This window comes from Siniperca chuatsi, linkage group LG21 (genome assembly GCF_020085105.1).
Source record: "Siniperca chuatsi isolate FFG_IHB_CAS linkage group LG21, ASM2008510v1, whole genome shotgun sequence".
Lineage (NCBI taxonomy): Eukaryota > Metazoa > Chordata > Actinopteri > Centrarchiformes > Sinipercidae > Siniperca > Siniperca chuatsi.
Window position 1 is genome coordinate 3,835,531 of NC_058062.1, and position 18,692 is coordinate 3,854,222.

The 18,692-nt window shown below is 36.4% G+C and overlaps 1 protein-coding gene across 1 annotated transcript; it reads left to right on the forward strand.

Annotated features, from left to right (window-relative positions):
• Window positions 1-3,164: 3,164 nt before the first annotated feature.
• LOC122869235 (splicing factor U2AF 65 kDa subunit-like) lies at window positions 3,165-17,720 on the forward strand. The gene is made up of 11 exons (XM_044182013.1): window positions 3,165-3,328; window positions 5,961-6,135; window positions 6,266-6,369; window positions 7,456-7,607; window positions 7,698-7,814; window positions 8,768-8,906; window positions 9,363-9,442; window positions 12,263-12,385; window positions 12,476-12,562; window positions 13,606-13,848; window positions 15,228-17,720. Exons 1-11 carry the CDS (start codon window positions 3,280-3,282, stop codon window positions 15,357-15,359), a joined length of 1,401 nt encoding a protein of 466 aa, XP_044037948.1. The 5' UTR covers window positions 3,165-3,279; the 3' UTR covers window positions 15,360-17,720.
• Window positions 17,721-18,692: the final 972 nt, after the last annotated feature.

The following is an 18,692-nucleotide window of genomic DNA, read 5'->3' on the forward strand; positions in this document are numbered from 1 at the left end:
AAAAGGTGAAGGTCAATTTGACAGTCCAATCGTCTTTTGTCCAGTAGCAGAGATTGTCATCTTGTGTCATAAGTTTATCCCAAATTTTGCCCATGTTTAGTGTAACAAAAGAGCAATTAACTTTAATTATTTCTTGAGCAATCTCTTGCAGGACAAAGCCAAAAGCCTCCCCAGGGGGTGCGCGGTGGAGTTCAAGGTGAAGCAAAGTTACTGCTTCAGGTGAATTTAAGTCAAAAATCGCACTCCTTCTCAGAGTCATAACTCAATCAAATCTTAACACACAGACATGAAACACATTGATATCATTCAGTGTGACTTAAACTTCCTGAGGATATTGATATCTCTGATGTCCAATGCAAATAAACCTTCAGAACTTGCCTGAGAATCATCACGTTTTTAAGTTTTCTTCAGTATCAAAGTAATCCAGTGATAGTTGTCTGTACATTTATAGGTACACTGAAAACAGGAACTGCTAATAGCTAATTCAGCATATTTTTAATGGAGCTAATTTGACAAAAAAACAGGGCATTATTTTGGCTTCCTCATATATCATTCCAATCATCCTCAGATGTCTCCAAGCCTGATTCTCTCTCCCATTTCTGTTTCTGTGCCCTAATTCACATGCTTACACTTTGATTTTGCCCAGAGGTCTAACTGTGTAACTAACCTGCATGTGCAGAGGTGCTCCATTTTAATTTTTTGGCCTGGCCCCACAGCGTCTGTGCACGCCAATGGTAGAAACTAAGTAATTATAAATAGTTATGTTACTCTTTTACTAAGAATCTGTTCTTAAAACTCCATCAAATGTATTATGAACACATTTAGCATTTTGTCAGGTGTGTGTATTACTTAAAACCTTTAAACTGCTCTTAATCTGTCTTCTGTTCATCATAAATTAGCTGTAAGCAGGTGGTGGAAGAAGTACTTGGATCCTATACTTAAGTACAATTAGTTATGCCTCAATTTAAAAATGCTCTTTATTACAAGTAAAAGTCTTGCATTAAAAATTTTACTTAAGTAAAAGTACTGAAATACCATTATCCAAATGTACTTAAAGTATCATAATAGTACTCATTATGCAGAATGGCTCCTTTCAGAGTGCTTAATATTACATTTATTATATTGCAGGATCATTATTACTAATACATTAACATGTAAGAAGCTTTTTATTATTGTAGCTAATTTTAACATCTTATAAAGAAAAGGAAGTCTCATCTACAGCAACAGAATCTATTTTATATGTTTTTTATGTTTAATCTTAATCTCCAAAGTACCAAGTGACTATAGCTATCAGATAAATGTAGTGGAATAAAAAGTATAAAACGTAAAGTACCTTAAAAATTGTACTTAAGTACAGTACCTGAGTAAATGTACTTAGTTACGTTTCATCACTGATCATACTTACATCATAGGTTGTTTTTTGTTTAATGTAGTACTTTGGGCTGCTTTTAAAGGAGAAATACAGTTTGTTAGTGTGAATCAGTAATTCTGCCTTTTTAAGTACTTTTCTCAACTTGGCAAGAATACATTAAAAACTAAACCAAATTATATACCAAATGTTTATACCCACTAACTGCCAGGTGTAACTGTTAGCTAAGTCAACCAACTGGCAAAGCTAACGTTAGCTTGCTACTATACGACCTGTTTAAAGTGAAGTAGAAGATAATATGGAGTACGGTCGACATATAGGACCTCAAACTTGATAAATGCTGTTTAATAGTGATGTAAATATTACATTTCACAGAGATAACACAACATACCTCAAATTATGAATCTTTATGCCAATAAATTTAACTAAATGAGTAAATAACGTCAGTTAGCTTAGCATAATCAGACATTTCTCACTTATTCTAAACTGTATGAATACAACAGTGACTAACTTTGAAACACACATTTCTCCATGTATGCTGACATAAATAAAACAAAGTAATATACATTTATAAAAGATATATCTTTTGCGCCTCTAAAACTAATTTTAATTAGCTTAAAACAATTTTTAATTAACTTAAATTAGATTAAATAGTTATGCTAGCTTGTGTTGCTACAATGACTTCCTGTTTACATAGTTTATTGCTCTTGATTGGACAGTGCTATAGATGTTTCCTAGCAACCGTTTTACAGTTACTGAAGCCTTTACTAGCTAAGAGATTTTTTTTTCATTTTTACGATATAATCTGGTTTAGTAAATCGCTAGTTTGAAACTAGCTAGTAGTTACTTTATGTTCCAACTTGGTAATGATTTTATGAATAGCTGCTGCAACACAATCCCGCTGATCATGTTTAATGTGTAAAGATATTAAAGGCTCGAAAATTCTGTCAATCAAGTTATAAAAATTAGACAGCGTGACCGGATGTTGACATAATCACAATAAAAGCATTTTGCCCTTTCAGTTCTTGTACAAACCGTATGCATGAATCTTTCTGTACAACAAAGCGGTTGTTCACTATTTAACTATTGTTTTTTGCAACTGGGTAAACACCACAAACTACAATGCTGAAAATTTTGTGTGGTAATTGTGTGTGTGTGTGTGTGTGTGTGTGTGTGTGTGTGTGTGTGTTTGTATACAAATTCCTCTCTATATTCATTTTCTCTCTTAAATCCAAAATCTTAAAAATGTATCTTTTTTTTCTGAAAGCTAACAAAGTTTTTACAAAACATATTTGCATTAGCATTAGTATTATTTACAAGCTCTTCTTAAAAACAGTTATTATCTTTAATTGTGTACATATACATTTTATTTATACTACTACTTTTTCATGTATTAATTGTTTAATCCCATATAATTTCAGTTGGTATCCAGGTCCCAATATTGGCTTACATTTTTATGAGTCAATTAGTCGAATAATCGATTAGCGAATTGACAGAAAATTAATCTGCAACTATTTTGATAATCGCTTCATCTTTTCAGTCATTTTTTAAGCAAAATTGCAAAACATTTTCTGGTTTTAGCTTCTCGGATGTGACAATTTGCTGTTTTTCTTTTTGCTGTCCGTGTGCATTTTCTGGCGCTTCAACCAGAGACTGTCTAAACTGTCATATCTTCATTGTATTTTGTATTTAATTGTGTAACTGATGTGTGTAAATAACTTTAAAAAAGCTACGTGTGAGTAGTTTTATTTTGAAGGTTTCAACCGGACGTTGTGTGTTTATTGTTTCCGTCTTGACACCGGAGAGATTTGGTGGTTTTTGCTGCACTGACACAGCCGGCTGGTTGGGTTATCGTTCCCCTCAGACACGTCAGACTTGCTGTATTTTTATACAGCAATATAACCGGTATAATGTCGGATTTCGAGGAATTTGAGAAACAGCTGAGCGAGAATCGACAAGGTAAGTATTAACGGTTTGTGTGCGTGCCCCAGTTTGGTCTTCAAGCTAGCAATGCAACGCTTGCATAGTGCGTAATATAATATTAGCTCCCCACATTGTTTTATGAATGAATAACCTGACCTTACAGCAACTTTAGCGTGCAGTTACCCACGCTATGACTCAGCTTATTTACCTTTTTCATGTTAGCATAATTAACATTTAGCTTCATGATGCCGGTAATCACATCCTCATCCTATAGCCACCATACAGCCGTTGCTAAACCTTCCATACAGTAACTTAGTGAACGCAGTCTGGGTACCGGTGTGAGTACACAGTGAACTTACCTGCCATTCTCCTGCGCGAGACGGCAAGATGCAAAACTCCATTAAAATCTTGCGCCTTTTATAATATTGTCCTCTTCTGCAAAGATACACACCTGTAGAAATGACTTAATATGACATTTTCTGAATCATTATGTAGTACTTTTCAATTCGGCACCCATTATTAATTGTTGCAACACATTATTAATAAAACTAATACAAAATCTCACACTTTATGTTATTCACCCTGACAACAACAACAAAACATCAATAATATAAACAACTTCGCTGCTCTACTGAATGATATATAATTATGATATATAATTAATGAATTATGTAATGAATGATAATAATACTGCTCATCATCAATATCATCCCCATCATAACTCTGATGTATGTAGCTCGCCTAAAAACAAAACAAAGTTTCACAATGTTTCACAATCATGAGAAGATGACAGATACTCATGTAGAGTTGAAATGATTAATTGATTAGTCAATCATCAGACAAATAATCTGCAACTAATAGATACTTAAATGCCATCTTCTCCGGTGTGATGATATCCTGCTTTTCTTTGTTTTATGTGATAAACTATCTTTTAGTAGCTTTTGGACTGTTAGTCGGATAAAACAAGACATTTGAAGAGGTCACGTTGGGCTTTAGGGAACTGTGAGGGGCAATTTTTCACTATTTTTTGACAAAGTCCAAACAATAAATCTATTAATTGAGAAAATAATTGTCAGACTAACTGATAATGGAAATAAATAATAAACTTAAGTACCGCGAGGTAGAGCAGTGATGTATGAAGTTACATACAGCACGAAGAAGGTTCCCAGACACAAAGAAAATAAGAAAAAGAAGGTATTAAAGAAAAGAATAACCTTCCACCCAAACATACCTCATCTAAAACTTGACATTTAATCCACGCAGAGCTACTGGGTGGATCAGATCTGTACAGAAATGAAGAGTACATCTTATCGATTTGTTAAAAGATCTCAAGTCATGTTCTACCCGACATTCCCAAGAAGAAAGGCCACATTAAACTAGATTTCTCAAAGAAATACGATGCAGTGGTCGGAGGAGCCTGGAGGGTTTCAGAGCATGTAATTAATATAGGAAGGAGACTTTGCACATGTTGAGGTGCCACTTTATTTTACCTTGTGTGATAACTGTTTTTAGAAAAATGTAATTACCTGCAGGTGCCTGCATGAAATAGCCCAGCTACAGTAATTATAGCAAGAGGTAATTTTCAGTATTTATGAGCAAGAAACAGATACATTAATTAAATATTTACTGGGTAGAAATTTGTGTGATAATCTTAATTGTAAATTATATGAGTAATCCAGTAATACTGCGGCTGCATCTAACGATCTTTTTTCATTATTGATCAATTTGCTGATTATTTTCTAGATTAATAAAGGATGAATTTATAAATCCATAAATAAAATGTAAGAAAAAAAATGAAAAATACCCGTTATGACTTCCTAAAGCCCGAAACGTCTTGTTTTGTCTGACCAAAGTACTAGTAGCAATACCGCAATGTAAAAAATACTTTGTTACAAAAGTCTTGCACTAATATTTTACTAGCGTAGGAATTACCTGCAAAATGTACTTAAAGTAAACTTAAAAATGGCTCCTTTCAGAGTGCCAAAAGGCATAATGCTTTTTTTTTTTATCTTATGTGCACAAGATAATAAAATATGTAAAAGTTTTTATCTTGTTGCACAAGATTAAAATTATATTTTTTGGGACTTCAGGGGATTTCCTGTTAGTTTACAAGTTACAACTTTTCATTCTTATTGTTGAGCTTTGCAGGTTTTAATCAGCCACATAACTGAAAACACCTGTGTGGGTATGCCGGGCCTTTAATCTATAATAATACAGAATATTTTAGTTTATCATATGTTTTGTTTGTAAATTCAAAGTAGGCTAACTATGGCTGTTAAATACATGTAGTGGAATAAAAAGCACAATGTTTCCCTCTGAGATGTAGTGGAGTTGAAGTATAAAGTAGAAGAAATTGGAAATACTCAATTAAGTACAAGTACCTACTGAAGCACAGTACTTGAGTAAATGTATTTAATTACTTTTCACCGCTGCATAAAGCAGAGAAAAGCAGCAAATCCTCACAAGTGCGAAGCAGGAATCAGAGGATGTTTGGCATTTTTGCTTGAAAAATGACTCAAAATTAATTATCAAAATAGTTTCAGATTATTTTCCTGTCAATCAATGAATCAGCTGATCGTTGCAGCTCTTCTACATACAGCGTTATTTATGAATGCAGAGTATTTATTGGCAGAAGTATAGTAATTATTGCTTGCTGCTTTCTGCACAGAGAGAGAACGAGAAAGACACAAAAAGAGGAGCCGCAGTGGATCTCCCGCCCGAGGCGACAAGCATCGCAGCTGGAGCAAAGACCGAGGGAGCCGCAGCCGAGAGAAGCGAAGCCGCAGCCGAGACCGGAAGAGCCGGGACCGCCGGAGCTCCTCCCGGGACCACAAGAAGCACAGGTCAGTGGGTGAAACCAGCCGGCTAACAGCTGCAGAGCATCGAGGCAGACCTCACTGCTCCACCGGGCAGGCTTTTAATGTGAAAATACACCAGTCTGAAGCTTTTATTTTGTCATTTCTCTGCGTCCAGCCACTCTCCGAGGCGAACGAGGAAGAAAAGGACCTGCAAATATTGGGATGTGCCTCCTCCTGGCTTTGAACACATCACACCAATGCAATATAAAGCTATGCAAGGTACTTATCATGTTCTCCCTGCTTGTTTAGCCCCTGAGTTCTTCAGAGCTACAGCTACAAGTACTTCTTTTTAGGAGTTTGCATGCATTCTTGTTAAAAACGGCAACATTCATATTCCTTGAGTCATAACTCAGTCAAATCTGAACACACATACATGATACACATATTTTTAGAATCAGTGTGACTTACACTACACAATACATGATTGTCCCTGATGTCCATGGGGTAAAAACATCCATAAATCTGCTTAGAAATCATAGAAAAAAGACGCTCGTTATAACGCCAGAACTTGCCTGAGAATCATCACGTTTTTAAGTTTTTTTTCAGTATCAAAGTAATTCAGTGATAGTTGTCTGTGCATCCATGGGTTCACTGCAAACAGGAGCTGCTAATAGCTAATTCAGCATACTTTTAAAGGTGCCAATTTTCCAAAATGTAAACAAATATAGGGGGAAAAAACCTGTATTAGACCATTGATCACGTCGGCTTTATGGCAATATTTCATTTTTATATGATTTATGAATCAATGTGATGAAGTATTTATTTATCAGATATCTAGCCACAAACAGACTGTCATATCTGGTTGTTTAATCTATTTCCAGAAAAATAAAATAATAGATAATAATAAGTAAAATAAAAGTATATATATTGTGCGTGTATTTTATCCTAATTTGCCGTATCTGGACGTATTGCACATCTATTTAAGGAAGATTAAATATACAGGTTTCTGCAGGTGTTTCCTTGAGGACAAAATAAACCAACCTTAAGTAAAAGTAGAGATTTTTTTTATATTTTAGTTACGTGGGAAAAGTCAGAAACAGAAAGAGTCCGGAGACCAACAAGTCAAGAAAATCATAAAACTGCTGCTGAGACTGGACTCGAGGTAGAAACAGCACTTGAACATCAACAGTCTGAGTTTCTTCCCATCAGCCTAACAAGCTTCTCTCAATATTTATTTCATATTTGTACAGACATTTTAGGGGACAGATTCATGCTTACTTTAAATGAATCACCTAGAAATGAGTCATTGCTTTTCCCTGATAAGATGATGGAGATGCAGAAGGTAACAGTTTTGTGTTCCCTCAGCGGCCGGGCAGATACCAACAATAGCTCTGCTGGCGACGTCGACCACCACTGGAGTGGCTGCGGCACCGACACAAGTGCCCATAGTTGGCAGTCAGATGACAAGACAAGCCAGACGCCTCTATGTTGGAAATATTCCCTTCGGCGTGACGGAGGTAAAGTCTCTTTTCTTTGACTTCCTGTTTACACTGATGTGTTCGTGCTGCGGTGTTTCCAGCCATGCTGTTTGTTTTCTTTCTCCTCAGGAGTCCATGGCAGAGTTCTTCAATGCTCAGATGCGGCTTGCAGGCCTTTCACAAGCCCCAAGCAACCCTGTACTCGCTGTGCAGATTAATCAGGACAAAAACTTTGCTTTCCTTGAGGTTTGTGCTGTCGTGTAAAATATATTCCTGCTGCTACCTTCACAAAGTCTTAATTTAAAAGAATAGTTTGACATTTTTGGGATAAACGCTTCTTCTCTTTTTGCTGAGAAGACCTGCTGAGATACCATTCTCTGTCTGTCTGTTAAATATGAAGCTACAGCCAGCAGATGGTTAGCTTAGCTTAGACTGGAAACAGGGGGAAATAGCTAGCCTGGCTCTGTCCAAAGGTAAGAAAGCGAATAAGCATATTTCACAAAATGTCAAACTGTTGCTTTAAAAGATCCCAAAGTGTCAGGATTAATATTAAATGTAAAATAAGTCATTTTTGCTTCTCCACAGAACAAAATGATATATGATAATAATATGTTAGCATAACTAACATTATAGTAAAAGGTGCCTGATCACACAGGATGCCTTTTTACCTTTAAAGAAGGCTTTTAATTGTTTCTTACATGCGTGAAAATGTTTGCATGCTGCGTTTGTATCGTTTGATGTTTTACATTTTTGCAAGAAAACCTCAAGTTGAAAATTAGAGTCAAACTTATTTTTTGTTTTGTTTTTTATAACAAAGCAATAGGAGGAAAATGCAGATACCAGAGTACTGTGATTATTACAGTATTTCTGTTGGATCAGCCAGCTTCTTCATATAGCAATTATACACAAAACTAGAGATTACAAAGTGCTTTACAAGGATAAGCATACAACATACATGTTGCATGTGTATTTTCTACATACATAAACCAGCCTGCACACACACATAAACACACACATGCTGACAAAGTAGATTCATCTCTAATATGAACATTTATTTCCAACAGTAACACGCCGTGCAGTAACCGTAAGAGACCTGTTAATGCTGCTTATTGTCCCTTTTACACACTATTATAAGTTGGCATTGTGTTGCTGTGACGACGCCTCTGCAGCAGAAGTCTCAAAATGACTTTCATTTCTAGTTTCGGTCTGTAGATGAGACGACACAGGCCATGGCCTTCGATGGAATCATTTTCCAGGGTCAATCGCTGAAGATTAGAAGACCTCACGACTATCGGCCTTTACCTGGTATCTCAGAGCAGCCCGCTTTTCACGTCCCAGGTTTGTAACTGAGTAATACTAAGTGATGACATGTTCTGCTGTATAATTGGGTGTGAATCTCTCTCTGTCCATCTCTCACACTTCCTGTTTCTGTCTCTCTTCAATAAACTCCATTTCTGCTTTCAGCTACAGAATCATGATGTTCCACATCTTTCATACATAATTGGTACTATTCAACTTTTAAAGCCAGCATTGCAGTTTAGTGTCAGATATTCAACATATCTTAAAATATTCCACATCTTTCATACATTATTGCTATGATTAAACTTTTAAAGCCAGCAATTCAGTTTGGCTTCAGGTTTTCAACAAACCTTAAAATATTCCACATTTTTCATACATTATTGGTATTATTCAACATGTATCATTCACAGCCAGCATTCACACCCACAATTTCTTCAGAAATGGCTTCTCTAGTATAGAATATGTTTTCTTTGCTTGTTGTTTTGGTCTCTGTAGGCGTCGTCTCCACAGTCGTTCCTGATTCCCCCCACAAACTGTTTATAGGAGGCCTGCCAAACTACCTTAACGATGATCAGGTATTTAACTGAAAACAGACTGAACAGGTGCACTCATGTTTCCTCATTTTTCTCTCACTTGCTGAGGTTTTTTGTCGCACTTTAAACATGCACAAAATATGTTTTACATTTCTTTATGACATGAAAAATCAAAAGTGTGTTGTGGTAGAGAGAAAACATAAGTAACAAGTAAAAAAAAAGCTGAATGTTTATCAGAGCCAGAAACAGGACGTGACCCCGTAGCAGAAATACAGAAAAGACAAAAACAATTAACATTAACACAATATAGGGGAAAACATAAACAATAGGGTTAACATTTAATGACTTGTATTTGTGAATATGTATCTGATATTTTAAATTATTCACAATGGACAACTTCTACCGATAATTAGCTTTTTTTAAATAAGCTTTTATTTTGCTAAAACTATTTGATATTAAACAAACAATCATATCATGTCATTAATCACATATGAGTATTATAAGAACTTTTTGTGACTTGGCTATCTAAGTGAACTGCTTATACCTTTCTCATGTAAAGCATACTGAATAAAGAAAGGTAAGCAAAGTCCAGTATATTTACATAAGAGGCTGATAAGCTGATTTTTATTTCTGTATGGTATTTAATGTTGCTCTCTATTCATTTGAGTCAATATTGTCAAAGAAAAAGTCCACTGTAAAAAACCTTCAGCTAAAAATAATAGTAGTAATAGTTTTTTTTTCTGGATTTGTTTTGATTGTTGGTTATCCATGAGTGGTAAAATGGTTTTGGTGTCAGCGCCTCTGATGTACACAGCAAACAAAAATTTGATTAATTGTTTTATTGTTTTAATGAATTTCTTATATGATAATAAACTTTGTATATTTAGTCTTGAAGTTTTGGTCAGACAAAATAAGCAATCTGATACTGTTATCTTTGCATTGTAATTGATATTTTTCACCATTTTCTTACATTTTAGGGACCAAACAATTTAATCGATTGATTGAAAAAAGATTATCGAAAGTAATTGTTCATTTCAGCCCTGATCGATTAATTGTTTGGACTGTTGGTCGGACAAAACGTGATGGGCATTTTATTATTTATTTTATGATGGACAGATTAATTAATATTAATATTTCAGCCTATATGAGCTTATTGCAGATATATCGTATCAGTGTATATGTCATATACAGTATATGTATATGCTAAACTAAGTTTGAGGTAATTTAGAAACAGTGTCATCATTGCATAGTTTGTCTACCAGAGAGAATTTACAAGTTTATTTTCAACTGTAAAATGTCCCACTCAGTATGTATCCTGGTCACCAATATTTAAAAAAACAATCTAAGAGATCCGTATCAAGATTGTTGTTTATATATAAAAATTGAATAAAATAATATCGGCCAATATATCATTATAATATCAGTATCGGCCTCAAAAATCCAGTATCAGTTGGACTACACTTGCAGTCCTACTTAGGACATATTATTAACTGAGTCCAATAAGTTTAGGCCCATTCTCTGGTGGTTGCAGAAAGGCATTATGGGCAAAATCAGGCAGGTTGAAGGAAAGTGAGAGCACCTAAAAAGTCACTAAAAACTCCAGAAATGCATTCAACATTGGAAATGAATCATAAGTAAAAGTATAAGTGGACTTTTTCTTTGAGAATATCAAAAGTCAGAGGAAATATTTGCTAGTAAATAGGTCCGTCACAACTGAGTCTAATGCTTTCAAGCACTAAACAGTTTTACAGTAGAGCTCCATCTTGGCTGTCAGGTGAGCAGATGGTGTAAATTTTCTGCTAACACGGTGAATTTAATTCTAGCTGTCCATTCTGTCTCATTTACTCTTACCTAGCTTGCAGAGCACATGTAGCCTGATGTATATTATTCACTGATTTATTTATTTTTAATACTTGCAGTCTTTGCCACTGCGTTGATACTCACAGCTCTTTCATTTTTGTTCCCCCACTTTGTCCCCAGCTAGGGGCCTGTAAGATCGTTAAGTCTGCGCTCATAATTTGTTCAGTAGTACTCATCTACTGCTGCCATGCCAACATGTAACAAAAGGCAAGTAAGACATTCTGGTCCTCACACGGATACACTCCTAGCCAGCAGGCTCCCTTACTGGCTGCTTTCTTTCTCCCATCATGCTTTTGGAGCGCGTTTAGGACCCGGGGATTTTGGGTTACGGCCTGATCATTAAGACTTGGGGTTGTTGTTGTTGATGCTGGTGGTTTTATTGGGGGGGGGGGGCATTCAGCTTCTAATTTAAAGGTAAGAAAGTATAAACATATTGTCCAACTGTTGTGATGTAATTTGCCTGTAGCTGGCAAAATACAATAAAAGTCAATCTTTTAAAGTTATCTATAGAAGATCAATTTCATTTCTTTTTATTTCACCTTGCACCTTTTACCACTCAGCTTGTCGTAGAAATAATTCCAGATTATCACTACTCTTTCAATATCATTTGCATATCTATAACTGTGTCTCAATAACAGTTTAGAAGACCTCAGCAGTTTTCTCTGATGTCTCAGGATTTTATTTTGTTGTTCCCCAGATGTAGCTCAGGTCCACATCATCAGCATTTACTCTTCACGTCTTTCCTAAACAGACATGAGCATGTTGATGCACTCCCGTCTCTTCTTTCTTCTTTTTTTTGAATCAGGATAGCAAATGCAAAATCTGTAAACTGCAGAAATGTACAAACGACCAAAGCAAATTCTATTTAATTGCACACATTTTGTTTCCAATAATCATGTTATTAAATAGACTGTGATGACATGTAGAATTCACTCTGTAGGTTACTGCATGTTCATTGTGAATTATCAGTCTCATATCCATTTGTCGGACTCTTTCTTGCAGGTAAAGGAGCTCTTGACATCGTTTGGGCCTCTCAAAGCGTTCAATCTAGTGAAGGACAGTGCCACGTCACTGTCAAAAGGTTACGCCTTTTGCGAATATGTAGACGTCAGCGCCACTGATCAGGTAGCGATTTTAAATAGTTTCTATGTGTTGAGATTATCAGCTGTGTTGTTTGATTGTGTTACTTTGAGGTATGTGTGTTTTCTTTGTCAGGCAGTTGCTGGGCTCAATGGGATGCAACTGGGCGACAAAAAGCTGATCGTCCAAAGGGCGAGTGTGGGAGCTAAAAACGCCAATCCTGTGAGTAGGACTCCTTTTACCCTTTACCTCCCTTAAAGATTGCAGTAGGAAAAGCACAGGTGTTACTAATGACATCAATGCTGAAGGCCGGGAAATAACATCCCGGTATTTCCCAGGATTCCTTGACAAAATTCACTCCTGTTTACTGGGAAAAGTAACTGCAGCTACACAGGAGTTTGTGCTAGAGACTGCCATACTGTAAATACTGAAATAGTGCCAGCTTCTGGTATATTCTCAAGTACTCCATGCCTTTAATACAGTAATAAAATTGGCTGTAAAATCTGTAAATGAAAGATAAAACATTTGACTTGTGGAAGGACATTGTGTGCAGATGATAATGTGCAAGAAAACTGATTCCAAACCTTAAAAACACAGAAATAACTAACTGGAAACAACTCCTTTGACGCTGTTGCACGCAGAAAAAGATGGCTAGATGCTCCCCAAAAACAACTTAAACTTATAACAATTGGTGAGAGAATAAAATCTGAGAAGCAAACCTTAGAAAATTAAGTGTTGTCTTAAAAAGGGATTGTCATATCTGTATTTATCAAAATATATGTTTAAAAATCATTAATAGTTAGAAATACCGATGCTTCCTGGGAAGCAATAATCTTGAAATCAGGTTAAAATTAAAACTATAATGAAACCAGCTGCTAAATGGAATTCAGCCATCATTAATTTTAATATTTGTACCTGTACTTTTCCTACTATCTACTTTTCCTAATGTCTTCTGTTAAAACGGCCTGTTAGTATAAAACTGTAAACACACTACACTTTATAGACTCTGTTCTTCCAGCACAAAAGGAGCTCACAATGGCAGATGGAGCGAGTGAAAGGTCAACGGAAAGATTACTTCCAACATGTTATCCACTGCAGGAATGCCAAAGATACAGAAACAGGCGGGGGGGGGGCAGCAGGCTTTATGGGAAATACATTTGGAACGAGACTGAGGCTGTGAGTCTGGATTGTGGTGATATTTGTCCGCATTAATTGTAACAATCTTGAGTGTAAGCTGATGTGTACGACTCCTCCTCCGCCTACAGACCTCCATAATAGAGACCCCGGTGACGCTGCAGGTCCCTGGGCTTCAGAGGCTGCAGAACTCTGGCCTGCCTACAGAGGTGCTGTGCCTTCTCAACATGGTGATGCCCGAGGAACTGGTGGACGACGAGGACTACGAGGAAATCCTGGAAGACATCCGCGAGGAGTGCTGCAAGTATGGCAGCGTCCGCTCCATCGAGATCCCCCGACCCGTCGACGGCGTGGAAGTCCCCGGCTGCGGAAAGGTGAGCCCGCCCACGAATTTTCGCTTGTCTCTTTCTGGTTTGGGAAGGCTCGGCCTGTGTTTGCATGGAAGAGACGAGGTTTCAAGAAGGCTTCAACATGAACCCTCAAACCCACCACTCACTGGGTCGTTAACGGTCTTTGCTTTTAACTTTCAAACTGGTAGCTGTTGTGAAAATGTTGTCAAAGTTCTGCTAAATCAGACACCAAAAACAGCTCCTGAGAGCTATTTTCAATTTAAGAGTTCTGCTGTTGTGTATGTTTTACAGACAAACATTTTCAAGTTCATATTGAATCCTTTTTATAAACCGGTAGCTTTCATGGTAACTTTTGAAGCTGTTGCCCCGTTTGGGACAGTCTCATCCACTGAAAAGCTTCGGGAAGCGGCTGTGAGCTGTTCTTCATCACAGGTGGGAAAGTTAACCAGACAATTTGTCAAACCAACCAGTTTTTTAAAATAAGGTTAAACTGAAAAGATATCAAGGAGCAATGGTTTACAAAACAAACCCCTCCTAGTCTCCCCATCCACCTTTACTCAATGTCCATTTCCTTCTTAACCCCATACCTCCACCGGGCTGGCCAGCCCGCCAGACATAGAAAAAGTATATAAAATAAACATGTAGAACAAATAAGTTGAGTATGTTTCTCACAGACAAGCTCAGGGAAGCAACTGTGTGCTGCTCTTTAACAGAGGTGGGAAAGTTAACCAGATGTTCATTTGTCAACCAGTTAATCATCATCCAGTTAATCATCCAAAAATACTGTTTGAAAACGCGTAAATCTAACCTTTGTGTTGCTTGTCGATGTTTGTTTTCGAGTGTGGAGGGTTATTGTCATTGTTGCCTCTTTTGGCTGTTGTGGAAAAAAACAGCCACAACAACTGTGGTTCAATACCAGTGGGTGTTTTTCACTTTCTGGCCTCAGGGGGCAGCGATGAGCTCATTACGGCTTGGCACAGCGCAATGACGCGAAGAAGACGCCGCTCTGAAAAACTCAGACACCAAGATCACATTTGTGATTAATCTGAAGTGTTTTCAAACAGTATTTTTCAGTTTTACAAGAGAAAAGACTGGAGGGATGAAGACTAACTGGTTTGTTTGACAAATGTTCGTCTGGTTAACTTTCCACCTCAGATAAAGAGCAGCGTTCAGCCGCTTCCTTGAGCTTTTCTGTGGGAAGCATCCAGGACTGAGACTCATGAGACAGTCCCAAGTAAAAACCCAACTTTATTTTTTTCACGTTTTTGTAACTGTTTAATGAACTTTACACACATGTAAGGAAGCTCTGAACGTGTGTTAATTTCTCCCTTCATAGATCTGAGGTCCTCCTTTCATCTTCATACCATTCAGGACCCGACTGACCGAGTTGTTTTTCATTCCAGATCTTTGTGGAGTACGTTTCTGCTGCAGACTGTCAGAAAGCCATGCAAGCTCTCACCGGCCGCAAGTTTGCCAACAGAGTGGTGGTCACCAAATACTACGACCCAGACATGTATCACAGACACGAGTTTTGAAAGCACAGACGAGTCTTCACAGGAGCATCTCCTTCCTTCATCTGTTTATAAGCTCAGTTCAGGTTCAGTCGGTTTCTTTACTCCTCTGAATGTTGTGAACGTGTCCTTAGAGACTAGACCTGGAAAGGACTTGTTTTATTACATCTTCTACTTAACAAACTGGACTGCAGTGTGTGTTTCTTCAGTACTGAATATCTAACTCCCAGCTTTAGCCTAATACTCACACAGTGAACTTATCTCATTCTGAATTTTAAAAAATACTCTAGTATCCATTACATTTGTAGTAGAATGAATGTGACATGTATCTTACCTAAACCCTAAACTAATACTGCCTGACAATGTCAGAGTAGCTGTCTATCAAATATGCACTATATGAGAAAAAAACAACAGTCAAATGTTTAGATTTCCCTCCTGAGCACAAACATTTATTTCGCTGTTTTAGATCTAGATTTTAAAAGTTTTTTGTGTGGCTATGAGAGAAAAAAAAAGTTTTATTTATTTATTGATTTATTTATTTTTCCAAAGTAATATTTTCCTCTACACATATATTAAATTTCCTTAAACATTTACAATGCTATTACCTGTACTGCTTACATAGACCAAACATTTTTTTTTGACAAAGGTGAAAATATACATTTTATCATTTTGTAAATATGAAACATTAATGTCTAAAGATAAGAAGTATATTAAATTGGCCATGCATACTGGAAGCTACTTGAATTAGAAAATTATCTGAATAAAAAATTAATTGTCTTGGTTGAAATTTTTTTTATCAAACTTTTGGACTGTTGACTGTTTTTTAAACCCCTCCCCCCAAACAGCGATTGTCCAATCATAGCTTAGCAACCATAAAAAGGGCTGTAGTAAGACTTTTACAAAACCAAAACCAGAAGAGCAAAAGTGTAGAGAGCTGATTAAACTGTGTTTATCAGCTCGAATGTAAGCAAACATTAGCGTGTCTGGCTAACTAGCTTACTACCTACAGTAGCTAACTGAGCGTTACCTCCAAAGCCAAGGAGCATATCACTAATTGTAGTTAGTTTGTGGGGTTGCAGGTTTACGTTAGCCTAGCTAGCTGTCTAGTATTTCTCCGCTGTGTGGAAGCTGGTCCTGGATGCTATCAGGCTAACGTTAGCAGCTCTGCAGCCGCAGCCAACGTTACCTGAGATAACGTTACGTTTACTAAATAGTCCTCATCACAGTGAAAACATACTGTTTGAAAATAATAACAAGCATGTAAGCTAACCAGCCAAGAGGGGTTATGTTAAAAGAAAATATTGTCTGATTTGACATTTTTCCTTATCATACTTGTAATTGTGGGACTAACTAAGCTAGCGCTACACTGCAATACAACAACATCAATATTGTTTCTTTATTTCCATGTTTTCTACATGGATCATCAACTGGTGAGGATGCTGACTTTTTAGCCTGGGACCTGTTAGCTTCAGCCTCACAACCTTAGCACAATATTATGTATCTAGCCATTAAGTGCATATTGAAGACCCCTTTTATGAGATTCTCATTTTAAGTCAGCTGGAGACAGCGTTTTTAACCAAATCATGGAGGATGGTTAATGTTATCTTAATTAGCTAGCTAGCTACAGCTGATAAAATCTGCCAGCAACACTGTTGTTGTTATTTCAGCCGGCAAAATCAACGGCTAGAAATGAGAAGCTGCTTATGTTTACTTCTGTCTTAAATCAAGGACCCATTGTTTAAAAAATTACTATGAATTTCGACGGTAAATCTGCCACCGTTATCATTGTAAACCGTGTATGTGCTGCATGAGAACAGATATCTTAGCTGACATAGCAACAGCAACTAAGGGGGCGGGGCTTAATGAACAGTCACCATCTACAATTTGTTGTTAAAATCAACAAAAATAAACAAAATCTAATATGTCTTCATGGTCTCGTTGAAAAAATAAATCAGATATGCACATGTGAAGAAATGCACCGTTACTTTTTGTAGATAGCATACTGAATACATTTTTTAAAGCTTTATTCTTAGTGTGATGTTTTGTCGAATAAACTGTATTAAATTAAAGCATTAATTTGTTATGAAATAACTTTTATCTGCTTGAAAAATTGCAGGCACAAATACGAACTGTATCCAAACAAATTTGTCCGACATTGGGATGTGAGAGAATATGCATTTGGACCCCCCCCTTTGCACATAACAGTCTGCTCTGGTTCAACGTAAACAAATTGTATTTTAGTGTAATAAGTGGAACATATCAAACTATAATAAACAACCAGTGTATTTTATACATTTTTGGATGGCCAAAAATTTAAAAACATTTTTAGTTTGTACAATCTCTGTCACTGCCATTGCCTTGAATAAATGCTTGCAACCACTGTCAGTCTGTCCGTGTGAGATTCATTTTTTCTGCATTATCTGTGACGTAAAGACATTGGATCAGTTATAAGTGACAATACAGATATTTATTGTTATTCTTATTGTTTTGTTTTTTTACAGAAGTCCCTCCATTGTCATTTTAGTGATAAATCAGTTGTATCTGTGTTAATATACACTGTGTTCAAACAAGATGAACCCTATCGCACCCATGTAATGCAATAAATGCTCTCCTGAATGTTTGTCCATTTACAAACTTGGTTGTAGATAAAATATTACACCACTGTCGCTGTCAGCTCTTTTATTGTGAAAGGTTTTACCGGATCAAGTGTCAAGAACGACGCAATACTCTCCCTTCACTTCCTGTTAATGCTTTCAAAATAAATAGTAAATGCATAAAAAAAATCTAGATGACTGTTTCAAACTTCTCTTTCTAAAGATGCCGTCCAACTAAATCTTATTTGCAAAAAAATAACATTTCTATTAATTGCTCTTTCTGTGGACTTGATTGTGAACTTTACACTTGTTCTTGATCTGTACTATGCTGCTATTTGGAAAGATTTCTGTTCATTTTTCATTACAATATAAAGATGTGCTGTTTTTATAATGTCTGCACTTCAGAACAGCAACTGTATATTAGTACAGATATTTTTAATGTCTTCCATACACAACACTAACCCTAACCTTTTCATTCTATAGATTAATACATAACAAATGATAAGAGTGCATTAACATTAAAGTTCATCCAAATTGGAATCTGTATTAACAACAATAATAATAATAATAATGATGATGAACATTTCTCAAATGAAAATGCAACAGTACATTAAACCCATTCAGCACTCTACTATGTAGAATCAGAATCAGAAATACTTTATTGATCCCAGAGGGGAAACTCTTTCGTTACAGCTGCTCACTGTCACGTCAGTGCACACAGGAGAATATATATAAGTATAAAAGCTAAAATAAGTGTAAGTAC

Coding starts and splice junctions, on each gene's coding strand:
- LOC122869235 (XM_044182013.1), top strand. CDS start 3,280: ATGTCGGATTTCGAGGAATTTGAGAAACAGCTGAGCGAGAATCGACAA. Junction 6,136..6,265: donor CGGGACCACAAGAAGCACAG/GTCAGTGGGTGA, acceptor CTCTGCGTCCAG/CCACTCTCCGAGGCGAACGA. Junction 7,608..7,697: donor TTCCCTTCGGCGTGACGGAG/GTAAAGTCTCTT, acceptor CTTTCTCCTCAG/GAGTCCATGGCAGAGTTCTT.